The 25,454-nt window shown below is 57.0% G+C and overlaps 3 protein-coding genes across 6 annotated transcripts in view; 2 read left to right on the forward strand and 1 right to left on the reverse strand.

Moving 5' to 3' along the window:
• Positions 1-8,547, forward strand: part of SNX8 (sorting nexin 8) — a 39,251-nt gene extending 30,704 nt beyond the window's left edge. Inside the window, exons 8-11 of one of the 2 annotated variants that reach the window (XM_047713355.1) lie at positions 2,735-2,803; positions 4,245-4,394; positions 4,703-4,852; positions 5,896-8,547. In XM_047713355.1, coding sequence (XP_047569311.1) covers positions 2,735-2,803; positions 4,245-4,394; positions 4,703-4,852; positions 5,896-6,006 — 480 coding nt within the window. In that variant the 3' untranslated portion in view covers positions 6,007-8,547. The remainder of the gene's footprint in view (positions 1-2,734; positions 2,804-4,244; positions 4,395-4,702; positions 4,853-5,895) is intronic. The other variant, XM_047713356.1, reaches the window with a different exon arrangement.
• A 304-nt stretch (positions 8,548-8,851) lies between these two features.
• Positions 8,852-19,669, reverse strand: NUDT1 (nudix hydrolase 1). 3 transcript variants are annotated; one of them, XM_047713361.1, is made up of 4 exons: positions 19,573-19,669; positions 17,908-18,076; positions 9,398-9,543; positions 8,852-9,144 (listed from the first exon to the last, which is right to left on the reverse strand). In XM_047713361.1, the coding sequence occupies exons 2-4, from the start codon at positions 18,057-18,059 to the stop codon at positions 8,972-8,974; spliced, it is 471 nt and encodes a 156-aa protein (XP_047569317.1). In that variant the 5' UTR covers positions 18,060-18,076; positions 19,573-19,669; the 3' UTR covers positions 8,852-8,971. The 3 variants fall into 3 exon arrangements, with proteins under 3 accessions (XP_047569317.1, XP_047569315.1, XP_047569316.1); XM_047713359.1 differs by having other exon boundaries at positions 8,852-9,276; XM_047713360.1 differs by having other exon boundaries at positions 8,852-9,276; positions 19,578-19,658.
• Positions 19,661-25,066, forward strand: MRM2 (mitochondrial rRNA methyltransferase 2). Its single transcript, XM_047713357.1, has 3 exons — positions 19,661-19,740; positions 21,461-21,750; positions 23,887-25,066. The coding sequence occupies exons 1-3, from the start codon at positions 19,676-19,678 to the stop codon at positions 24,327-24,329; spliced, it is 798 nt and encodes a 265-aa protein (XP_047569313.1). The 5' UTR covers positions 19,661-19,675; the 3' UTR covers positions 24,330-25,066.
• The last annotated feature ends 388 nt before the right edge of the window (positions 25,067-25,454 follow it).

The raw sequence follows: 25,454 nt of genomic DNA on the forward strand, positions 1-25,454 counted from the left end.
GCATGGCTTCCTATGCAGACTTCGGAGTCCTGAGTCTGGAGCGAGTGGGTGCTGGTCTCAGTTGGAACCGCACGTCACCACCTGTTCTGAGGGCCTCCCCGTGAGCCCTTGACACTCTGAAGAGGGTTGCCCGTGACAAAGACAGACTGGGTTCTGGCCCTTTGAGAGTTGACTTTGCTGAGATGAGAAGCTGTAAGATGTCCTTGAAAACATAATCTAGGACTTCCCCGGATGCTTCTGGGTGGACTAGGTGGTTCCCACTTGGCTGTGCTAGTCAGCAAGTACTCGGTTCCTCGATAACTTACCAGGACAGTTAGTAAGCTCTAGTAGCCCAAGAGAGCCCACCTGCGTTCACCCTAGAGACCCAGTTAGCCTCCGGAAATGCTTCCGCCACACGCGCAGGGGCTGTGTGGTCCTCGGGGATCGATGCCAAGGTCCGGAGGTTACTGACAGACGGAGAGGCTCATCGGCATGCGTTTATGCTATAAAACTGCTACGTGACTCTGAGGGTGAGTGTTGGCAGCCTGGTTCTTGGGGAGATGGACTTTAGGCTGGTAGTAGATGGTTTCAAATAGATGAAAACGGTGTACTTGTGTAGGGCCTTGCTGCCTGTGTGACGCTTGAAGCTCCTTAGTAGCAGGCCAGAGGACACAGGGACAGCAGCAGACCCTCTGACCGTGAAGCTGGGTGATTTTCAGGCTCGGGGTGAGGCCCTCGGGCCCAGGACGTCTCTGAGTGCCGAAAAGGAGATTTGATCTCATTGTTGGTATGGAAAGTCCTGGGTTTTCTTTGTGGTTCTGGTGCCTGTGTGTTCCCGTTAGAAACTGAGCACAGGGTGTTGTTGGCATTTCTCAGAATTGGCACTGGGCCCAGTCCCTGTCCAGGCCTGCCAGGGGCCCACGTGTGCACCGCAGGGAGGACCGGTGCCGTGCTGTTGGAGGTGCGGCTGTGGAGAGAGGCGGCCTGCTCCGTGCTCGGCCACTGTCCTGTGCTGGGCCTGCGCTGGGGTTCCGTTGCTCCCTGGGCCTGTTTCCCTGTCTGGGCGATGCAAGGGCTGGAGGAGGTCATTTAGACACTTTTTATGGAGCCTGCTGGACTTTACTCAAAGCTCACTTTAAAATCTAAAATGGAAGCTGTCCTGGTTGCAAGGACCTAGGTCCTGGGCCCACACAGCTCCCAGTTCAATGGGTAGCCTCATGCGGGGGTGGGGGAACGTGTAGGGGTGTGCCGTGAATCTCCGGGCATCACGCGGAACAGAAACTTCTCTAACTCTGTCATCTCCCGTGTTTTCCAGCTGAGATTTGGATGCTGTGTTTCTGCCTTTGAAGAGGGAGAGAGGGTTCAGGCTTCTGATGTGGTTCAAGTTCATAGTTTGAACCTCCCCCCCTCCCCCTGCCCCCAAGCTCTGAGATTCTCTGATAGCTCTTGGATGCTGCTTTGAAATGTGATGTCTGAGGAAGTGCCACTTCCTGACTATTCCTCGTGGTTTTCATGTTGGAGTGAAATTAATACAGTTTTAATGTGAAACTGGATCAAACGATCGTCAGGACTTTCACCCAGCATGGCTCAGGTTCTGTTCACTCTCACTGCACGAGGATGGACATCTGAGGGCTGGTTTTCCTAACTCTGTTTCCACATACCCTGGTTTTATTCTTCCTAGACCTGTTAGGGGCCCCAGGTTGCTGTATCCCAGTGGGACAATGGAGACTCCCAGTGGGCTGTATTTTTCCACACTGATGGGATGGTGGTTTGGGGTCTTGTGTGGCGTTGGACAAGAATTGGGACCTAGCCAGTGACGTGAGCAGGAATGGCCCCTCAGCTACTAGGCCGGGGAACCTCCATCCTCCTGTGCCCCTCCACCCAGTCAGGAGGGAGCAGGGTGCCTGTGGACCTCTGGTGTTTTCCTTTCTGAGTTTAAAAAACCTGGAACATGCCTGTTATTTTCCTGTGACCTTATTGGCTAGTCTTGGCTTTAGGTGTGGGAATGAGTGGCCTGGAACCTCTGAGCTCAGCAGGTGTGAGTCCTGGTTCCCCTGGTGGCAGAACCTGGGCAGGAGCCCCTGGCTCCCAGGGCAGTGCTTGTAACCTGGTCAGACTTATCCTCATTTTCCCCATTCTCTGTCTTTTGGCTCTACCCTCTACACACACGGTCTGATGTGTGGTTTCTGAGATGAGCTTTTCATGCCATTGCTGGAGCCCTAGAGGTTGTGAAAGGGGCTCATTTCTCTGAGGAGCCCACATTGTACCTGGGAGAAGTGAGGTGCTCACCATACACCTGAGAGAGGCACTTGGTGAATGCCTAGGAGGTGTTCAGCAAAACACCCAGGCAAGGTGCTCAGCAAACACCCGGGTGAGGTGCTTGGCAAGTGCTGGTGGCTGAGGGGCATGAGCTGTGCTAGAGCCCTTCAGGACATGTGGCTGTGAGCACAGTGTTAGTATGGAGGGTTCCCAGGAAGCCAATCCAGCCCCAACTGTACTTGGCTTTGGCACGCTGGGAGGAATGGTATCAGTGAGCACAGTGGGCACATGATCTTGGGAACTGAGGCCGTAGTTTTCATCCAGCTGCAGGGTTCTGTGGCTTCCCTGCCTTGTGTTGGGGGTCCGTCATGTGGGAAGGGGGCTCTTCTGCAGAGCTGGCTGGTGGCTGCTGGGGGTGGGGAGAGCCAGCTCAGGCCTACGGATGGGTCTGTGGGTCCTGTGGTGCTCGGTGTGGTCACCCACCCTTGTTTTCTAGGGCAAACAGGAAGAGAATGACGTGGTGGAGAAATTGAACCTCTTCTTGGATTTGCTCCAGTCGTATAAAGTGAGTCTGGCTGCTCCTTGGGCAAAGACAGAGCTATTGAGAAGGATCCATGGTCTCTCATGGGTGTGACTCCTGAGGATGAAGGGCCGCGAACCCAGGGCTGTGGAGGGAGGATGGGCCGTAGGCAGTCTGGCCAGTGTTACTGCCCCTTGGTGGGTTCTGCAGGTGCTCTGGGCTGTGGCCCCCTCAGGTGTGCAGATGGTCCTCTGGCTTCCCTTGGTCTGAGAGTGGCGGCTGTGTGTGCACACATGCGTGTGAGCATATATGTATGCCTGTGTGTATGTTTGGATGTATCCACGTGCATGAGCTGTGTGTGTGCGCATATATATGTGTGTGTGTATTTGTGTGTGTGTATGAGGGTGTGCACGAGTGTGTATGCGCGTGTGTGTGAACATGTGTATATATTTGTGTTTATGTATGAGTGTGTATAGGTGTGAGTGTGGGTATGTACATGTGCACATGCATATGCATGAGTGTATATGCATGCATGTGACCGTGTGCACGTGTGCGTATATGTATGCACCTGTGCGCACACATGCATGTGTATGAGCACGTGTGCACCTGGGGATACACACGTCCACGCACACACGTGCATATGCGTGTGCATGTGACTGTGCAGGCACATGTGTACATGTAGGCATGTGAGCGTGCGTGCTTGTGGGCGCGCGCGTGTGTGTGTGTGACTGTCGTAGCTCCCACCACATAACTGAGGGGCTGGTCTGGTGCTGAGGGAGCTTGTCTCTTCCTGGGGTAGAGGTTCTGGGCAGTCCGACTCCGGCTCCATGCAGATCTGGCTTCCGGACCGGGGTGGCGTTGGTGATGGGCTGGAGTGTCTGTGAAGCAGAGAATCCTTCGTGCTGAGCTCAAGGAGAGGGGGCCCAGTACTTTGAGGAAGGTTCCAGAAGGGATCTCTCCATTAAGTTGGATGGTAGTCAGATCACCTTGAGATCACAGTACTGTCATTCTGTGGCCAGTGTTTCCCACAGGATTCCTGACTGGGGCTATTTCAGACCCCTGGGAAATGCCAGTGTACCTTTTGGAGACGGGTCTTTCTGTTACTGGAGGGACATGGGCTTCCTGCCACTGGGCAGTGGGAAGGTCAGCGGTCCACCTTCCATTGTCCCCGTCCATCCTCTCCTGTGGACAGGACCTTTTCTTGTGGGTTTTTAGTTTGTGGTACTGATGTGCGCTGCAGCCTCTCCTGGTTCGACCCCGGGCCTGTCACCCGAGCAGCTCTGTTCCACGAACACTTGCTGAGCGTGGAGCGAGTGGGTGTGGTGTGAGCAGTTTCCGAAGAGGAAGGGGCTCATGCATGAACAGCGTGGACTTTGGAGCGTGTGTCTCCTCCTGTAGTTCCCCTTTGCACACTGCCTCCCATGGAGGGAGGGTGGCTCCAGGGCCCTTCTGGCCGGTGGTTGAGCGCAGCTGCCCCTCCCCCCAGGACCTGTGCGAACGGCACGAGAAGGGTGTGCTGCATAAGCACCAGCGTGCCCTGCACAAGTACAGCCTGATGAAGAGGCAGATGCTGAGCGCTGCTGTGCAGAGCCGTGAGCCCGAGTCGGTGGAGCAGCTGGAGTCCCGCATCGTCGAGGTGGTTCTCGCATGGGGGATGGGGTGGCCTGTGAGCAGGCCTGACGGGGCCGCTGCATGCCCAGCCTGGCTGGACCCTGGAGTGGTACTTTGGGGCCTGGCTTTGGGCTTCCAGAGTGCGCCGCCTGGGGCTGCCATAGCCGGCAGTGTAGCCAGGGGGCGCTGTGGTGGGCAGGTGGCTTGGAGTTTGCCTCGGCTGTGCTGCGGGGAAGGGGTGGTGGCCGCGGGCTGGGGGGGGGGTTGGCGGCATGTTGGTGCGACGTTCCTCGCGTCCGCGGGGCCGGGAGCAAGGGTGGCTCGTGTGTGCAGCAGGAGAACGCCATCCAGACCATGGAGCTGCGGAGCTACTTCTCCCTGTACTGCCTGCACCAGGAGACGCAGCTGGTCCACGCGTACCTGCCCCTCACCTCCCACATCCTCGGGGCCTTTGTCAACTCGCAGATCCAAGGGCACAAGGAGGTGGGTCTCCCTGCGCTGCCTGGGAGCCTGGCATTTGTGCAGCTGGCCTCGCGAACTGCCAGGGAAGGGCCGCGAGCTGGGGAGCACGGGACCTGGAAACAGGTCTGGTCACAGCTGCTGCCTTACACGTAGCCTGAACGGCAGTGGCAGAGTTGCCCCCTTGATTCGTGGGTTTGGGGGGTGCAGCATGGGACCATGAAGGAAGCAGCATTCCTCCTCTCCTGGAGGAATTTTGGAGTCGGGTAAAGCACAGTATCTCTAGAATTGAGAGAAGAGATGGGACACATCGGGCAGAGAGGGCAAGGGGTTGGTACAGACCCCGGTTCACGTCCTCTGGGTGGCGGCTCCTGCATTGCTTGGAACAGGTGCTCTGCTTGTCTGGAGACTTGGCAAGGTCTGTGGCTCCCTGCCTGGCCCCATGACTCGGCTGTGCCATTTACCCTCTGTGGCAAGTTTCCATTTCCAAAACGTGTGCTGTGCGCCTCCAAGATCGGCGTGGGATGCGGAGGGCGATGGGCTGCAAGCGTCTGGGACTGCTGTGTCCCTGTCCCTGGGCGAGGGTCCTGATGCAGCGGCCAGAGAGGAAGGGGCTTGTCCCCTCTGGGGAAGGCCTACACAGGGGAGTGGGCTCCGAGCCTCCCTCCTCCCTGGGCTGCTGGTAGCCGCTCCTCAACCTGGATACCGGAGTGTGAGCTGGTGGCTGCCGCACATCTGACTCCCACACCCGTGTTCGTGTGTTCCTCTGGTGGAGCCCTCATGTGCGACCCGCCACCCTGAGGGGCCAGTGCTGGCAGAGTGGTCAAGGTGGCAGGTCCCACCTTCTGGCCCGCGTGCAGGGCGCGTGGTTCCCTCTGGTTTCGGCGTCCCTAGTGGAGGAAGGGGTGGAGATGGCGAGGGAAGGGCCAGTGGCCCCCTGGTCTGGCGGTGCTGGGGGAGGTGGCACAGGGCCCCACATGGGCCATGTTGGGGCTCCTCAGGGGTTTTACGGAGATCCGTCTGCTTGTGGCCTTTCTCATCCCGCCGTGCTCCCTCTCGTCCTCCAGATGAGCAAGGTGTGGAACGACTTGCAGCCCAAGCTCAGCTGCCTCTTCGCGGGACCCAGCAGCTCCCTGCTCCCGCCGGGGCCCTCGCAGGACGGCAGGTCTTCTCACTAGTGCCAGAGGCCTGGGGCGGGAGCTCCGGCGGCCTCACTAAAACCTCTTTCCAAACGGTGTGTCCCTCTTTAATTCCCTTCAGACAGCGGCTGCCCCCGCCCACCACAGGGTCCCCGGTGTTGGGCTGATGTCCTGTCCGGGCCGGGTGGGGGTGGGGTTGGAAAGTAGGGCGGAGGCCACGGGGATCTGCTCAACTGCCCCTGACCCCTTCCCTCCCCCCGCCCCCGCCTGCCACACTGTGCCTGTGAGTCTGGCTGGGAGAAGCAGAGGGTCCCTGAAATGGTTTTCTCTGATCCCCAGAGGGCAGGGCGGCAGGATAGTTTCCATGTGGCAGGTGCTGGGGGGACATGTGCAGGGACCCCAGGGGCTTAGAGCAGTCGGGAGGGTCTGGATGAGCTGGCCCCACAGAGGGCAGGACTGTCCCTATGTCGGACGAAAGGTGGCTGTACCGGGCATATCCCTGGAGGCCAGTAGGACGTCTTGGGAAGGTGTGGGCATGGCAGTGTGAGTGTGTGTGGGGTGGGGACTTGGGGGGCGCTGGGTGCACAGAACGTGTTGATTTCCAAGAGACAAGCCTGGGGGAGTGCTGTGGGGGCCGCGGTTTAGTCTTTGGGGAAAGTGTCCTGTGTCCCTACCTGTGTGCACCTCATTCTCTAACCTGTGTGTGCCCAGCGGTCTGCAATGTTGGAGACAAGGTGAACTGTTGCTTCTGTTTGTCCCAGTGCAGCAATGGCTCTGTTCTCTCGGCTGCCTGGATGCCCCCCTCTTTGCAGACCGCACCTTAAGCCTGGAGGCTGGAAGGGCACAGGAATGCCGGCGGGTGGGGGCAGCGTCCTAGCTGGGCTCGGCAGGAGGGGGCCATGCTGCCATGGCTGACCTGCTTTAAACTGACCTCATTTGCTCTGGGCGTTCAGACCGCTGCTTCTAGCTTCCCTCTGCACACACAGGCCCAGAGGGCATCTGTTCAGGAGTCTGGGGTTCCTGTGTGTCGAGGTCCTGGGTGTTTCCTGTTTGGAATCCCTTCTGTGTCTGCAGGCAGGGCGCGTCCTCCAACGTCTGCAGCCCTCTGAGCTCACTGTCCTTGGTCCCGAGCGGGGCTGGAGGTTCTGACCGCATGGCAGGATTCCTGAGATTCACGCCTTCTGGGGGTGCGTGCAGACGTGCAGGGCTTCTCTTGGGTCTCGTCTGCCTGTGTGTCTGCGCACGGCATGGGGACCGAGGGTGACTTCTGTACCCGCAGGCAGGTGGGCTTCCCCGAGGGCACTGTGCACACTGCAGTCTGGGAGACCGTGTCCTTTTGGTCTGGCTGGACAACTGTGTCAGGTGGGGACTCGGGCCCACCCCACGCATGGGTTCTACCTGTGCCAGCAGAGCAGCTGTGGGGGCGCGGGGGGTGGTGGTGGTAAGGCAGTTGTGCCCCACCCAGCCCGTGGTCTTGTGAGGGTGGCTTGTGCCTTCCTGGGCTCACAGGGAGCAGGGCAGAGCGCCTGCAGAGCCCAGCACGTCAGGAGCTGCTTTGGTTACTGGCCTGTTTCTGGGTGGTGCTTGCGTTCTGACCCCCGTTGTAGAAACGGGTTCTCGGGTGCTGTGAGTGGGTCTGTGCGGTCCTGAGGGCTGCTCCCACGGCCTCGTGTACACTTGAGCCATAAAGCAGGAGCCTTAAGTCTCCTGTTCTGTCCCTGCCAGCTGCTGCTCACCCGCATGTACCCTGGCCCGTGAGGGACGGGCCACCCCAGGACCATGGAGACACCCTGAGCAGGCCCTGCCTCACACGCGCTGGGCAGCAGCATGAAGGCGGGAGGGCCGGTGCAGGGAGGGCCTCCTCACCCATGTCCGAGGAGATTTCCAGCTCTAGAGCCTTGCAGTGTGCTTTCTGAAGAGGACTTGCGGACGACTCTGTGTTCCTGCCGTGGAAGCTGGGAGCCACTCTGGTCTGCTGCTCTTGGCTGGAGGGGTGTTTCTGGCCCAACCCCTCCCTCCCCCAGGTCCTGCAGGGAGGTCAACAGATAAGACTTGCTGGAGGTGGGGTGGGGGAGTCATGTCCTCCTGGTGCCCTCAGCTGGGGACAGTAGAGGCCACTTTTAGTCCTGCACACATCCTCCATGTGCCCCTGTGCCTGGGCTGTTCTGCTCAGTGATGTCCTGGGAGGCCTAGGCTGCCCAGGAGAGTGGGATGGCCTTGTCTTCCATGGCCTGCACAGTCCGATGGCATCGACCAGAGCCCTGCTCCGCACTCTGGCAAGGCTGGAGTGGAACTCTGCCCAGGACCTTCCAGCCTGGACCTCGCTCACTTGCTGGCCTGCAGATGTGTGGCAGGAGCAGAAGACGCAGGCTCTGATGTGGGTGCGCGTAGGGCTGCACGGACTGGTGCTGGGCTGCTTCTGTACCCCCTCGGGGATGCAGTTTGCTGTGCGGAGCACTTTATGAGGCTGTGGGGGTCAGTGATTACTACACCCAGTAAACTGGAATTGTTCACAAATGGCCTACATTCCAAGATTTTTACGTAAGCACGAACAACCATTAAACCTGTTTATGACAGTTGCTAAGTTGTGCATTCTCTGCCTCCCCCCTTCCTGGTGGTCAGAGATGTGGACAGCCTCTGGTGAATTAGACCAGGGTTTTAGCCCTGGGCCATGACTGCCTCAGTTTCCCCATGACGTCAGGGTGGTGACTAAGGAGGATACAGCTTCTCGCCCACACGGGTCCCAACAAGAACCTGTGGCATGGCACAAGGCAGCGCCCAGCCCTCCAGCTGTCCCCTCTGCCCCCAGGCTGTGGTCATGGCCAGCCATCTGGCAGCTTCCCGAGGACGGACCTGGGTTGGCTGTACCGGGGTCTGCAAGGAGTGTGGAAAAGGCAAAGGGTCTTTATTTTCACCTCCGCCCACCTCACCCCACCCCTGCCTTGGGGCTCAGTGAGGGGGCATGAGAGTCCTGCAGCCCGCAGGGGTCAGGGTTCTCCTGCCTTTACAGCTCGTCCACCTCACGGAGCGTGTAGTCCAGGATGGTGTTGGGACCCTGGAACTTGAAGTACCCCTGGAATTTCTTCTTCTGAAGCAGAAGGGGAAACCAGTAGCTGTCATCGGGCCACATGTCCGCAAAGGGGATCTGGTCTAGCTGGAACCACTGAGGGCGCATTTCTGTAGCGGGTGGAAAGGAGAGAGCACGCATGTTCCACCTGGGCTGCAATCGCAACGTCAGTGAGTGATCGCCACGCACATCTGTGTGAGGAACTGGACGTGCTCTAGGGTTCAGTCCTCCCAGCTGTGTCACTGTGTGGAAGAGGAACAGGGCTTAGAGCTGGGTGCTGGCGTAGCGCCTGCCTCCCGGGACCTGGACCTGGCTTCCCTTTGCCCGCTGGGGTAGGGAGAAGGGACGGACTCCCACACTCACCGTCGCTTTCCATAGGTGTCCCCTGGACACTCTCTGTGCAGAAAATGTGCACGTCCATCAGCTCAGGCTCACCCACGAACTCAAACATGATGTGGCCCACCTTGTGAAGCGTGTTCACAGTCAGACCGCTCTCCTCCTGTAGCTCCCTGCAGGCAGGGTGGGTGGCTGTTACAGCGAGGCGCTGGGGGGATGTGGAGGAGCGGGGGGGCGGGGGGGTGGGTTGTGCGACCGGAACATGTGAGCACTTCCTGACCTGGTAGGACTTGACGGTTAATCTGGGGACTGTTTAAATCTTGATTCTGTTTAGAGGTTCTGGGTCAGGGCAGACAGGCCAACCCAGTTCAACAGCCCGTGAGCCACAGGGCAGCCCAGGCCCGGCCGAGCTCAGCTGCTTGGGGGTCATGGGGGGCAGGCAGCAGAACTGGGACCCTCCCACCCTGTCCAGCTCCTACTGTTCCTGTGGGCTGGCAACACGCGGGCCGCAGGCTCCAGGCACCTGGGCCCGGAAACCGAAGATCCCCTCTGCTCATACCCATGCTCAGAAAGCACAGGATCACACACAGGTTTCCGTGGTCTCCCAAGGAGGCACCCCAGCCCTCCAGCTGGCTCCCCCACAGCTGATCACAGGGGACCCACTCCCCATCCCAGCACAGGTGTGAGGCACAAGAGCAGAACCAGGCTGCCCCTGAATGTTCTGATGCTGGCCTGTTTCACCGTATCCCGACCACATGTTCGCGGCAGACAATGTGGCCAGTACCCTTGGACACCTCCCCAGAAGGAGCACTTGTGACCAGTTCTGTGTCATCTCTGGGCTGTCTCCCTCATGCATGCCTTTACATGCCTGCAGACACGATGCATGTGCTCGTGCCCGTGGATCTCACACGGGAGCACAGCAGCCCCCGCACCTCCCAAAGCTTGGCCAGTTTCCCAACCAGTGCGGGTCACTAGATGGTAACAGTGGCCAGCTGACCGGTTACGAGGCCCCGGCAAGGAGTTGCTTTGCGTGCATGCCTTGAACCGCTCATGTCTGCCCAGCTAGTGGCTCCACTGCCTCCTTCACTTGTGGTCCAGCAGCTAGCGCGTTCTGGAAGCTCCATGCTTGGGACATGTGGGCTCTCCAGGCTGTGGCAGCAGTGGGGCTCCGTCTGTTCCTTCTTGGGGGAGTCTTGGTTCCCTCCTGCCCTGTATTTATTTGTTTCTGTAAGTGTTCTCATTATGCCTGACCGTTTATAGTCGTGTGCAATGAAGGTGGTTTATTTTCCTTAGCTTTGATCTCTGGGTTCTGTCAGGGACACAATGCATAATTGCTTCCTGTACTGGAACGAGAAGCCAGGGAAGCTGCTTTGCTCATTAAACACAGACACACACATGTGGGGTCTCGGTGGTCCGATTCCAACAGACACCTTCCTCTGTGCGGCACCCACCCCGAGCTCTGGGGAAGGCCTGTGGGGGCGTCGTGGCAGCCGCCTGCCACTGCGGACCAGGCCTGAGTGGTTCTGAAAGCTGGAATTTATTCACTGCCACGGCTAATTAAAATTAGACTTGACCTAAAAACATGAACGTGTGTCTTCACTTGGAGGTGCAAATAGCTCCCCAATTCAGTCCTGGCTCCCCGTGGGGCCTCCCCCAGCACTCCCAGCAGCAGGCTGGTGGGCCTTATTTTGAAGAACCTCACCTAGTGATTTAGTGTTTTGACTAGTTTTGGTTAATCTTCCCCGAATACACAGCAGTGCACGAAATATCAGTAACCTCACTTCACAGGCTGGGGTAATTAGGGGGGATGACAGTTTCAGCTTTGCTGGAGTGTCGGATTGTATGTGTGACGCTTAGCTCTCCAGATGGCAGAGAACAGGCTGAGTCATGCGTTAAAATGACAGCAGCCAAGTGTCTGGGTGGGTGTGGGGGCCCCTGTAGCCCCTCCTGAGGTTCTCTGAACATGGTGCTGTGCCATCATGCTGGGGGCGTCTGGTACGCTAGCCAGAGATGGGACCCTCCACCCACCTAGGGCCCAAACCTGACTCTGACAGGCCCCAAGTCCCCAAGTGCTTGGAACCTACACCCCCTCCCTCAAAGAATGCTGCATCTTTGCTGCTCACACAGCTGCTCCCCCAGGGATGATGGTTCACTTGGCCACCCCAGGTCCGCGGTGAGGAGACCTGCGCCCTGCTCTGGGATCCGTAAGGGCATAAGGGGAGCATGGTGGACAAGGCATGGGCCAGGCTCCCTGCAGAGGCCATCCCCACTCACTTCCCTGCCAGCAGCCTGGACAGCCGTTGTGGCCCAGGGCTGATGCTGGAGTTGGTCATCCCTGTGGCCTGTGGGGCCCTGAGCACCAACAATGGACTAGGGCCAGCAGGCCCTCCCTCTCAACCCAAAGGGGCAGGGGTACCATTCTCCATTGTCAGAGGGGTCCTGACCTCTGGCTCCATCCTGGGCACCGGGCTGGTACCCCAGTGGCCCTGGGGAGAGGAGCTGGGGTTCCTGGAGAGGGCGCCTCAGAGCTGACCCCAAGCCCAGGAGCCAGTGTGGGGCTGTGCAGCCCGCTGGGTGGACTGTGTGGGGCCAAACGTCTTCCCTCAGCCTCAGGGTAGGCCTGCCGCTGCTTTCGTGAAGAATGTCTGTGGCACCATGGCCCGGCCCTCTGCTTCTGAGCATGGGAACCATGCCTGCCCCGTGGACACGGAGGATGTCCTTCAGGGGGAGCAGGTCCTCCACGGGGAGCATGCTGCCTGCAGGGGCATAATGTGCCCTATGGACACCCGGGGGCAGCCGGAAGGAAGCGCCCTCCACGGCCCCACTCATGGGATGAGGCCTCAAGAGTGTGAAAGATCCCAAGCCTTTGAGGACCACGGGCACCTTTAGAACATGGCTGTGAGTGAGCCTGACAATAAAAGGTCGCCGACTCCATGGAGGATGTAATCTGTGGTGAGGCCAGGACAGAGCGACAAGTCCAGGGCCACGGGGTGGCCCTACCGGCGGCCTCTGTGGTCAAGCAAGCATCTGGAGGGCAGACCCCAGGGCTCAGCACAGCAGCTCAGTTACCCATCTGGCTGCAGACACCTCTGTGTGGCACTGGGTACAGTGGCACAGGAAATGGACATCAGGGTCCATGTCATGTCTGCCCTGTGATTATGCCAGAGGGGGGCTGCAGGCAGTGGAAGACGTGTCTCCTTAGCAGAAGATGCTGTGGTAGCTGGACATCGGGATGGATGAATCTCGATCTCTGCCTTACATCGCACCCCAAACTCCATTCCAGATGAGCGGCGGCTATCTAACACTCCTGAACGTTCCAGAAGAAAACTTAGGGCAATGTCTCCTTAAGCTTGGGATAGGCAAAGATTTCTTTAAAAGAATGTAGAAATCCTGCCTTGTAAAGAAAAAGCTGTACCCGGGATCCCATTAAGAGGAGATTTGAGGTCATCGAAGTATCGTTAAGAACAAAGAGGAAAGGGGCACCTGGGTGGCTCAGTGGTTAAGCCTCTGCCTTCAGCTCAGGTCATGATCTCAGGGTCCTCGGATCGAGTCCCACATCGGGCTCTCTGCTCTGCAGGGAGCCTGCTTCCTCCTCTCTCTCTCTCTCTGCTTGCCTCTCTGCCCACTTGTGATCTCTCTCTGTCAAATAAATTAAAAAATCTTTTTTTTTTTTTTTTAAGATTTTATTTTTCTGACACACACAGAGAGAAATCACAAGCAGGCAGAAAGGCAGGCAGAGAGAGAGAGGAGGAAACAGGCTCCCCGCTCAGCAGAGAGCCCAATGCGGGGCTCGATCCCAGGACCCTGAGATCATGACCTGAGCCGAAGGCAGAGGCTTTAACCCACTGAGCCACCCAGGCGCCCCTAAATTAAAAAATCTTAAAAAACCTGCCTTTACTAACCAAGGCAGTTATTAAAAAAAAAAGAACAGAGAGGCAAGCCACGGGAGAGGACACCTGCAGGGGTCTGCATGTGGCCGCGGGAAGACTGTGAGCCGGAGGGCATCTCGACAGAATGGCCCAACACAGAACAGCAAAGAGAACAAAGATCAGAAAAAACTGAACAAAATATCCAGGGTGTGGGACAGCCAGGAAACAGGAACCACGTGTAATGGGAACACCGGCCGGAGGAGAGAGAGAAGGACAAGAAGACATGACTGGGAATGTTCTCGAATTAATGTCAGACACCAAACTACAGGTCCTGGATCTCAGCAGACACCAAACATGACAAATGTCAGACACGTTACCTTCAAAGTGTAATAAAGATAAGAGCCAGGGTGCCTGGGGGCTCAGTTGGCTGAGTGCCTGACTCTTGACTTCAGCTCAGGTCATGATCTCAGGGTTCTGGGACTGAGCCCCGCATTGGGCTCCTTGCTCAGTGTGGAGTCTGCTTGGGATTCTCTCTCTCTCTCCCTCTGCCTCTCTCCCCACTCACATACACACCCTCTAAGATAAAGCAAATAAATAAAATCTAAAAAATAAAATAAAGAATCCTGAAAGGAGCCAGAGGCAGAAAGCACCTGCCCCAGAGAGGAACAGGGTAGGACTCACCTCTGACTCCTGAGACGCAGGGTGGGCAAGACAGGGAGTAGGCCAGCTAGAGTTTGGAGAAGAAACAAAACCCACCAGCCTAGAATTCTGTACTCTCCTTCCCTTCAAAAGGGAAGGTGAAATACAGACATTCTTAAACAAAAGTGGAGGGATTCTATTACCAGCACACTTGCCTGCTAAGAAATAGCAAATTCTTAGAAGGAAAGGGACAGATCAGACCTCGCATCTGCACAGAGAATGTAAGAGCGTGGAAGGAGTAGGTGAAGGCAAGATGAAACAGTTTAATTTTTTTAAGAAAGATTTTATTCATTTGAGAGAGAGCAAGAGAGTGAGAGCATGAGCTGGGGAGAGTGGCAGAGGCAGAAGGCAGAGGCTCCCACTGAGCAGGGAGCCTGACATGGGACTCTATCCCAGGACCCTGAGATCATGACCTGAGCCAAAGGCAGACGGTTAGCTTAACCGCTGAAAGGACTGAGCCACCCAGGCTCCCCAAGGTGAAACAGTTTTAACTCTTAACTGATGTTAACAGGTAACCATTTGCTCAAAGTAACAGGATGTATCTCCTCCTATCCTGTGTGTGCACCTCCCACGCGCCTACGTAAAGGGAACGACCACAAGGATACAGGGCTGGGGGCTGGAATCGGGATGTCTGTTGTCAGGAGGCAGGCAAACTGCCCATGGGACGGGACAGTGCCTGGATTAGCTGTAAATTCTGGGGCAAGTAGCAGAACAGTCACATAAGGAGAGCTTACCTGCTAAAAAAGGAGATGGATGGACTCCTAGAAGGTGCTCAGTTAACACCACAAAAACCAAGAAAAGGAGAGGAAGACAAGAACAGGAACACAGAACAAGGGTTCAGATATGAACCCAACCGTAGGAGTCTCCACTTGGAACATCAGTGGACCACACGCTCCCGTGGAAGGCAGATGGTTGGAGGGGATCGGAAAACAAGACCACCTGTCTGCACGGAACCACGCTGGATAGAAAGATTACAAGCATGAAGGATAAAACGATAAAAATTTAAAAATACAGATCAAAAGTAAGTGGAGAAAAACACACTATGTGAACTAATGAAAGCAGGAATATCCGTCTGGATTTCAGGCATTGGGAATAACGATGGGTATTATGTGTGGGTAAAGCGGCTGCTTCTCCACGATACAGTCTTTAACACGCACGCATGTGCCTCAAAAGAGAGTCAAACGACAGGAGGCAAAAACTAACAACTCCAAGGAGAAACAGATGAATTCACCGTCCTCGTGCGAGACTTCAAGCAGGAAATCAGTACGGATGTGAAAGTGTATAAAGAACTACAAATCCTTAAGAATAAGACAGGCAACCCAGTTTTTAAAAAATGGGCAAAAGACTGGGGCAGACAGTTCACAAAGACCAGACATCCAAGTGGCCCGTGGACACGGAGCAGGCGCACCAGTTCAAGCCCTCGGGGCAAACACAAGTTCATGGAGACCTGGGTCCCTCCAGAGCAGCTGAAATCAGAGAAAGTGCCTGTTGCTGATTGGGAGGGAGAGGAGCTCTTGCGCCTCTGGCGAGTGCACTCGTGAGCAGGACCCGGGGCTCTGCATGCCCCGCCCTGGGGAGCAGCCACCAGGAAAGCTGACATGGCACGGGTAACCTGGGACTGCTGATGGCGGTGCCACTGGTGGCTGCCACCTGGGAACAGCCAGGGGCCATGCACAGGACAGAGACAGCGGTCACAGCTGGTGCGTGAGCCGCAGAAATGCACAGGGGCGCCGGGCGGCACACACCAGGGCGCACATGCGTCACTGCACTCTTGGGACGTTTTAGAACAGACCGAATCTTCGACTGTGACAGAGGCCAGCGGACAGGTGGCCCTTTCCATCTTCTGATCGCTGTGCTGGCCACATGATGGGCCCATTTCTCAAGTGTTCCTGGTGAAGATGGGTGTAGGCTGACTTCAGGACCAGTGTGGTTCATGGAGCCTTGGGGTGTGGGGATGGCAGGGAAAGGAATCATTAACTGTGAGGGGCATCCGGGTCACCTGCCAAGATGGGAAGGCTGTGGTGGGCGGGCAGCCAGGCAAGGAGAGAGGACGAGCCGGGTGGGCCAGAGCTGGGGGTATCTGAGGGGCTGTGGCGGGAGAAGGGTGTGCCCGGACCCCATGGGGCTCTAGGGGTGACACAGGAGGTTGGTTTAATGGTAGACACTTTAAAGGGACCTCATGCATGAGTGCGAGACAGAGACCCAGATGCAGTTTCAGGAAGGCCGCCTGGGGGTCGTGTGGAGAATGGACTCAGGAGGGAGAGGGCAGAGCGGGGAGTCCAGGTGAGAAGGGGAGGTCTGGGTGTGACAGCAGTGGGAGGCGGACTGAGCGGGATTCAAATTCTATCCCGGGGACAGAGAGCACGTCCTGCTTCATCTCCAGGACACGTTTCCTGCCTGATCCCACACCTGCCCTGCGGGAAGGCCACCATCACACTCAGTACTGAGGATCTGGGGTGAGTGAGGCTTACGTATGTGTCTCGTTCAGGAAATGCGGAACATAGAGAGGGCAGGAGGGAAAGGCCCTAAGAAATCAGAGGCCTGGAAGTTTGCTTGCTTGTCGCCAGGACGGCAAGAATGGAGGTGAAGCTCTGCAACCCACAAGGCCCGCGGTGCACACCTCTGCATGGTCCTGCCCCTCCAGCCTCTGGGCATCTGTGGGTGCTACTTTCCACCTGCCATCTGCTCGGACCAAACGTCAGGTCCTTTGGGAATTTTCCCTGTTGCCTGGTTATCTGCCCAGGCTCTTTATTCTGGATGCCCCAGACTACTGGGTGTCCACTAGACCCGCTCTCCACACACGTCCTCAGGCTAGATGAGAGCTCGGGACCTGTTCCCGTGTCCTGACACTGAGCAGAGCCCTAAAGATCGGTGACCCAGTGAACAGTCTCAGTAGAACAAAGACATTTGCGTGGTTGGCTGAACAGACCACTGGCACCCCCGGTTGTCCATATTCCATGCCATTTCTTCCACAGCCCGGCCTACCTCCGGGGCAGCTCACAGGCCCAGATGCCAGTGTCAGCAGACTGGGCTCTGTCCCTGCTGTGCCCTCCCCGGGCAGGATCGGTCACATGGCCTTGCACTTGCCCAGACCAATGACCCCCTGCGGCGGGCCGGGTCCTGGGCCCAAGATGGGGGAGGTGCATGCCATGGACAGTGCAGCCATGGCTTTTCACACCGGGCTGTGGGCCAGTCATGCACCGTGAAGTCTGCTTGGTGACCGGCGATCAAAGGAAGAACAGGACAGGAGATGTGTTCATGCCCCGTTACGTGGTGGGAGCACTGCTGCTCAGGGACTAGACGTTTCTTACATGGGTTGTCATGTTTAGAAAACCCTGAACTCAAGAACCACTGGGCTGTAGTGCCTACAGCCTTCTTCCCTTCCAGGAGCCTCACTGGTATGCACAGGCTCTGTTCCCTGCCCAGGGAAAGCGACCTTAATTAAGGTTGCCAGCTTTCTTCAAAATAACATCCAAATGGCGAAGGCTTGTGTAGTGCTTGGTGACATTTACACACAATTTCATTTTATCTGCACATGCCTATGAGGAGAAAGAAGGGCAAAGGCTTGAAATCGGAGAGCTGTGTGATCGCAGACAAGCTGCTTGGCCTCTCTGGGCTTCGCTTCCCGCCCTTGGGAAGTGTTGAGGATTGTTCAGAGTGTGTGCATGTGCTTGAAAAGGCTGAGACAGAAAGGCTCGTCATTGGCTCCCCTGAACAGACCAAGACACCCAGAGATGGACCAGCCCCATAGCTAGAAGAAGCTGCAGCCTTAACCCACTCCCAGCATCCCAAGCAACACAGAGCACATACACGGCACTTGCCGCCCTTCCACACCCTTTGAGAGAGGCAGGAGATGTTCCTGTCATTCCCATTCCGCAGATGAAAGAACGGAGGCCCGAGGGCTAGTTCAGGAGCTCCAGCCTATCCCCTCGGGAGATGGTGGTGTGGTCAGGCCCACCCTATCCTCACCTTTTGGCCCCGTCCTCGATGGTCTCTCCGTCTTGAACTTTGCCCCCGAAGCCATTCCAGCGGCCGACCCCGAAGCCTCTCTTCTTCATGCCCAGGAGCACTCGCTGAGGCTGCAGCACCAGCACCAAGGTGTAGAGCCTGGAAGTGCCCATGGTCCCCTGGAGAGCCCCTGAGGAAGGCAAGAGGGCTGGGTCAGCCTGACCTGGGCGCAGATGGGGTGGGATGGAGGCCAGGGCCCGGGTGAAATGGGAATGTGCCATGGAAGGGAGGGAGGGGAAGCCTGCTAAGTCATCTCCCAGCCCTCCCCCACATGCTCACCTCTGAACAACAAGTGGGCTTCCGGGCTAGAAAGGGGCTTGGCCCTGTGAAGCCGGCAGCAACAGTGGCCAGGCCCCCAGCAGGAGGTGGCCTTGTCAACTACTCCTCCGCCTCAGCACAGAAGCTGGAGGGCGGTCCACCCCCGGGTGCCAACATCACCATGCAGGTTAGCCCATGGCCTTTTCACCAGTGGGGTCGTCTTCTGGCCTATGGGGATCTGCCTTCTGCCCCTTAGCAGCAGTTGACCTGCAGAGTCCCAGGGAGTGCGTAGCTCCTGAAGGCACAGAGCCCCCCCCAGGAAGGCTGGTTCGCCCTCCAGCCTGTGACAACCATTGCTGCTCTGGGATCTCGTACTGGAACCACAAGGGGCCCCCTTCTGCTCTAGTGGGGGAGCACGATCCTGAGGAAAACTCCCAGGGTGAAGTCTGGGTGACTGCTGGAGACATGGTGGAGAGCCAAGAGCAGGTCCCCTGTCCATGCAGCCCAGCGCAGCCTGGGGCCCACTGAACACAAGTCTTCCCCGCTGGGGCCCACGCTGGATGAGCAGCAGGAGCAGGGATCCTTCTGGGAAGTTCCTGTGTCCCCCAAGGCACCTTCAGCTGGGCCTGGCGTTGGGGGTGGGTCTCTATGCCTGTGTACTTCGTCGTGATGCTCATGGGCTCCGGCCCAGAGCCCTGGCTTCCCAGAGAACTGTGTTGGTGACGGAGAGGATCCTGGGAGCGTCAGCGACCACTTAGGAAGCACTCACTATGCGCGTCTCCAAAAGTATTCATTTAACAAACCCAACAACTCCGTGAGCTATGACTTGCTTTCTCCATTTCCAGAGGAAGAAGTGGAAGCTGAGAGGCAGAGTGGGCTCAAAGGGCAGACTCGGTGCCCCAGTCTGGGTCTAGTTCCGCTGGTGCACAGATACCGGAAGAAGCCGCTGGGGTCCTCGGAGAGCCTACCTAAGGTCAGGGGCTGGGAGGCTGTCGCAGACGGGGCGGCCCTATCTGTTAGCCGTGGGGTCCCAGTCTAGTCACTGTAGACGGAGGCCCCTTCCCAGGGCTCTAAACGGTGATATCCGCTATCCGCGGAGCCCCAGGCCGGCCTTACACAGCGCGGGGGCTTGGGACATCAGGTCCCCGGGCTGCGAGACCGCGGCGGTCCCGGATCCACTCCTCCGACCTCTGCTCACCTCGCCCCCCGCCCCCCTCCCCCAAGGTCCCCCGAGCCCTGCCCTCTTCTACCCGGTCCTGCTATCACCCGGCCCCGCCCGCCCTTTCCCCTCTCCCAAGTCCCCCGAGTCCCCCAAGGTCCCCGATCACTAGGCCCCGCCCCCCGCCCCTTCCTCTCTCCTCAGCTCACCAGACCCGGGCTCCGCTCCCGGGTTCTCCGGTCCCTGCTCTTCCAGCCCGCGTTCCGCGCGCGCGCTTTCGGAACCCGGGCGCCGCTTCCGGGGGCGTGGCCTATGGCCGGAAGTGATGCCTCTACTTCCGGCGCGGGCGGCCGCCGCGGGTCTGCACCTATGGCTCGGTGAGTGAGGTTGGAAGGTTGGTGCGGCTGTGCGCGCAGCCGGCATTTACCGAGCGCCTGTTGCAAGCGTGAGGGAGGAGGAGCGGCCAGGGACGCGTCCCAGGTTCCGGCGGCGGAAACGGGGCGCGGACGCGGGCATCCCCGGCGAAGTGCCTAGGAGCGGACTTCCAATACGGAGCCAGTATTCGGGACGGCTCCCAAGGAGCGGCGGGCGGGCGGAGGGAGCAGGTGAGGGGGCGCTGCAGGTGGAGGTGAAGCTTTCGAAGGGCACATCAGGTCTGAAGGCTGTGAGGGCTCCCACGAGTGGCCATTGTGCTGAACCCCAGACGTGGGTGGGCGCTGGAAGTCAGCTGGCAAATCTGCAGGTCCAGGTGGGTGTGACTCGTTTCCAGCCTTTCCCCCAATTGTGGGAGTTGGTTCTGGGGCCCAGGACTGTTCTGTGCTCCTCGCAGGAGACCCCTTACGCTCTTTGAAGGCAGCAGTTGCAGTTGGTGTGTCCTGATCTTGCCAGCATGCTTCGGTTGTTGAGGGGGCTTTGGCCTGGAGCCATGGGGATGACGGTAGGCTCTTTCCATCAGAAACGCGGATGCAGAATTTAGTGTGTAGGGTGGTGATGTGAGATCAGGAGGGGACTTCGGGGGAGCTCCTGGCAGTCGATAAACTATTAAAAACTTGATTTTGCCAAAGAGACTTGGAAATGGTCCTTCACCTGGTCACACAGGTAGAGTTAAGCTGCATAAGGTGGTGTGACCGGTAAGGCCCTGTGTTGGCCTCTGCAACCATGGAGCTAAGTGAGGCCAGGGCCTGTCCTCGGGGGTTCTCTCGCAGTCCCACAGAGCCCAAGGGAAAGTTGTACTGGGTGAGGAGGAGTTACTGTCGTTGGTATTAACAGTAGTATTAACCAGGGCTGGAAAAACGTTGGTTGACACAAAGTGACTTTCAGTGATGTTCGAGTCTTCCTTCTGAAATCCAAGAGTGGAAGACGCTTCTTTCCTACAAGGTGACAACTGCTGTGCTCGCTTGCTTGGGTGCTGCGAGAAAGCACCCCAGGCCGGGCAGCTGGAACGGCATGGACTTCCGCCTCCCAGTGTTGGGGGCTGCAGACCAGGTCAAGCTGTGGGCAGGGCTGGTTTCTCCTGAGGCCCTTCTCCTTGGCCTGTAGATGGCTGCCTTCTCTCTGTGTCTCCACCTGCAGTCTTTCCTATATGCACATGTGTCCCCTTTTTTTTTTTTTAAGATTTTATTTATTTATTTGACAGACAGAGATCACAAGTAGGCAGAGAGGCAGGCAGAGAGAGAGGGGAAGCAGGATTCCTGCTGAGCAGAGAGCCCGATGCGGGACTCGATCCCAGGACTCTGGGATCATGACCTGAGCCGAAGGCAGAGGCTTTAACCCTCTGAGCCACCCAGGCGCCCCGATGTGTCCCTTTTTTGATGAAGACACCAATCATACTGGATTTGGACCTACCGTATGGTCTCATTTTAACTGAACCACCTCTTTAAAGATCATTTCTATTTTGAGGTACTGGGGTTAGGACTTTAACATATGAATTTGGGGAGGGACTCAGTTCACCCCATTCCACCTGCTTTTGGGCTGGGTAGCTTGCCAAGTATCCTCCCCCCTCAGGCTGCAGGCACCGTCTCTAAAAACATGTGGGTTGAACCAGGGAGCCTCCTGTCCGTGTGACGCCAGCCCATTTGCTCCCTTTTTCTCCATCAGGTTCTGGAAGCTGATAGGTGCGACCCTTCGGTGTCAAAGGTTTCATGTTGCCGGGAGTCACTACAAGGGTCGCACCGGGGCTGAGCACCTGTGGCTGACGCGCCATTTTAAGGACCCATTCGTGAAGGCTGCGAAGGTGGAGAGTTACCGGTGCCGAAGTGCCTTCAAGCTCCTGGAGGTAGACGACAGGCACAGGATCCTGCGGCCTGGCCTCCGGGTGTTAGACTGTGGGGCAGCCCCTGGGGCGTGGAGCCAGGTGGCTGTCCAGAGGGTCAACGCTGCGGGCATAGGTAAGGCCCCTGACCACCCTGGGTCAGCAGGCGTGAGCCAGCTGCCCTCCACCAGAGAATTCGGGATGGCCAAGTCACTTGGTGGCTTGTTTGGTAGTAAGAAGGGTGAAAGTGGAACACTGATGTTTTTGAAATAACGGACAGGGTAGAAGGCTCTAGTGCAGCTTTAAAACACCTTAAATCGCACCATATCTGTGCGTACATCAGTGCGTCGGCGTGCCCCCTTCCAGGGTTTGCTTTTGCACACATAACTATATATGTATGTTTTCTTTTCAAAAAACGCTAGTATCCCACATCCACAATCTTCTTGCTGATTTGGAGCCTTAACGGAGCTGGGTTTTTTCACCTACTGATACACTAACATCTTTCTGCGACAGTACAGCTGAATCAACCCCAGGGGTTCCCAGGTCCTGGTCCTCGAAGCCCAGGGGGTCCCCACAGTCCTGCTGGGGCTGCTCTAGGAGCACCCGCCGCTGAGGCTCTGGGTTTTCCCCTCCAGCTTGGCCTGAGAGACTCTGCTGTTGCCGTTTTTTATTTTAGGATTTTGTCAAAGATTTTCTATATGAAAATGGCTCCCCTGGCTGATCAACGGGGATCCTGTACCCTCAGTTTAGAAAACCATGTTGTCCCTTCAAGTGCTTGTACAGAGCTCCAGAAGACCGCTGTCCGGCGCCGCTTGGCCAGCCTCCCCTTGGGCACTAAGCGTGCCTCCCAGGTCTTCTGCTAGTGTGTGTCCCTCCCTCTCTTTCCTGCTGTAAAATCGGAGGCTGCCACCATCCCTGGCATTCCGTGAACTAGGCCGATTCACAAGGGCCGCTGTGACACGCAGAGTGAGGGCATGTGCCCATTGTCCTACTGAAGAATGGGGTTCAGAGGAATTTGCTGGTCTGCTGAAAGCAGAGGCTGGAAGTGCCGCTCCCTGCATTCACATCTAAGATCCAGCCTCGTTACTGTGGATGGGATGCCTGCAGGGGCTCTAGAACAGGTGGGAAAAATGTTTTTAGCTCAATAAATATTGCCTGAGTGAAGGAATTTGTGTCAGAGACTTCAGTTCCTTTTCCTACCACTGAGCCTACCCATAGATCCAACAAGTGATTTCAGTGCTTCCCATTCCCGTAAATGCTCTTCAGGAGAAGGATGAAGATGGCCAAGTTTAACCTGCAGGAAGACGTGGCAGAGGCAAACTGTGGATAAAATGATGGGGTTTCTTTTCCTCCCAGAAGTTGTGAAAATGCATCCCAAGCTATTTGTCTCTAGTGGACCCCTCCCCATCAGGTTATAACACATGGGATATGAGATGTAGGATGTCCTCCTTTCCAGGGATGAGAATGGTATTTTCTCCTTTGAAACATGTACTCTACAGAGTACCTGACTTCCAGTCTTTACATAAAGTAAAATACACGTTACCCCGCCATGGAACAGCCTCTGCTAAGCAGACGGAACCAGCAAGTCTATGACGCACCCTGATCTGGTGCCCCCCGCTCCCCGTGGGTGCTGGCAGAGGGGGCCCTCCCTGGTGTGGGGGAGGGCCTCGGATGGAGACACCTGTGCCGTGAGGGGGGAGCCCCGCGTCTGGGGGCCACTGTCCCGCAGGCAGGAGGGGGTCCTGCTCGGGGCGAGTGAAACAGTGGCATCTTTACTGTGCCACGGGTGCCACTGAAACCTGTGTGAGGGGTTGGGTTCTGTACCTTGTCTTCTGCCTGTCTCTACCCCTTTCTTGGCTCGTTTCTGGTAGCTTCTGCATTGAAAGCAGTTGGGTTAAGCTGGAGAGCGGACGTGTTGACTGCAGAGGTAGTAGATGTATTAGTGGGTCCTGTTCTGTCCTGGCTTGTCAGAATGGCCACTCAGTTAAGACCTCTCACAGCGAGCAGGCCCCAGGAGGTGACATGACGTCCTGTGCTCTGGGACAGGTGCTCTTCTCCGGGCCCCAGATTCCTCCCGTGCGGATTGAGGACCGCCTCTCCTTGCGCTATGTCTGTGTAGACGGAGAGATCTGGGGATGGGCCTTGCGTCTACTCTCTCGAGTTTGCTCCTGTCCTTTGTCCTGACCTCCTGACCTTTTACTTCCGTTTTTCTCTTTGTATTTCTGAGGGATAGTTCAGGATGTAAATAATGGACTCCCTCTCTCTTCTTTAGATCTCAGTGCTCCCGTTGGCTTTGTGCTTGGGGTCGATCTTCTTCACGTATTCCCCCTGGAAGGAGCAACTTTCCTGTGCCCCGCTGATGTGACTGACCCAAGAACCCTCCAGAGAATCCGAGAACTGCTTCCTGGAGGGAGAGCAGATGTGATTCTGAGTGACATGGCACCCAATGCCACGGGGATCCGCAGCCTGGATCACGACAGGCTCATTGGCCTGTGCTCGTCCCTTCTGGACCTTGCTCCAGATGTCCTGGAGCCCGGCGGAACATTCCTCTGCAAAACGTGGGCTGGAAGTCAGAGCCTGGCATTACAGAAGCGACTGACAGGCCAGTTCCAGAACACCAGGACGGTGAAACCCAGAGCCAGCAGGAAGGAGTCGGCAGAGGTGTACCTCTTGGCCACACAGTACCAAAGAGGGAGGGATTTTGCGGAGGACTGAGAGTTTCTTCTGTCATTTCTGAGCCTTGTTCGCTGCAAGTGTCGTCTGAGCTCTTGCCAGGAGTGTGGTGGGGGCGCGGGGAGTGGGTTCAGGGCTTGACTGGGGATGCAGGAGGCAGGATAAGTGGGGGACCTTTGTTTGAAGCCAAAAAGGTACAACAAAACAATATTCGCTGGCCGGGATGTACCATCAGAAACAGTCTCTAGGATGTGATTCGTGAGGCGGAGGAAAGGATGAAAGGACAGTGGCAAGGTGCTGGCAGCACACTTGGGCCTTGGTGTGACCTTCATGTAACTGTCACGTCACAGAGAAAGTCTCCACCCCTGCCCCTGGACTGACTGCAACAGCCAGTCTCCTTGTCATTTTGCTTATGTAGTGCTAAGTGTGCAGACCTCGACTTTCAAGCTGGGGGCTGATCTCCATCTCTCTGGTGGATGATACGTTAATCCCATCTTCAAGTAGCGGGAGTTCCCCTGTGGTTAGGGAAGGCATTTGGTGTGAATTACCCAGGGGGTGGACGTGCTTTGTTTTGTTCCTGGAATCCTGGCAGGGGGGTCCCCAAGACTGGCAGTGGCCAGAGCAAGCAACCACATGTAGTGTGTGCATTTATTTCCTTCTACTCTCTTCCTGCTCTCTTCCAGGAACTCAGTGAGGCTTTAAAGAACAATGTAGACTGTGCGATTTTAATGGATTTCCATGCTTTTAAGTTTGTTTTTATAAAAATTGGTTTCTCCAAAGCCATTTCCTGGAGGCGTGCTCATTCCTCATGAAGAGTGTATTGACCGTATCACTGATTAAATCTCAGGGATAGGACTGCGGGAGAGCCCAGGAAGGTACCCATAATCTCCACGAGGGCCCGAGATCTCAGTCCAGCACTCTGAAGTGGTTGAAGGCCAGATTTAGCATTTTTCCATTATATTTGGTGGTGGTCAGTTACGTCCGAGACTCCCCTGTCCTACCCCCAGCACATCCCCCGTTCCCATCCTATTTCACACCCTGGGGGGCATTGCAGATCTTCCAGACCTTGGGGGGGGGGTGCAGACCCTCCAGAGCCCCCCTGGGGGGGATGCATACCCTGCAGACTCTGACCTTTGGGGCACAGTGCAGGCCCTGCAGACCCCCTGG

This window comes from Lutra lutra, chromosome 18 (genome assembly GCF_902655055.1).
Source record: "Lutra lutra chromosome 18, mLutLut1.2, whole genome shotgun sequence".
Classification (NCBI taxonomy): Eukaryota; Metazoa; Chordata; class Mammalia; order Carnivora; family Mustelidae; genus Lutra; species Lutra lutra.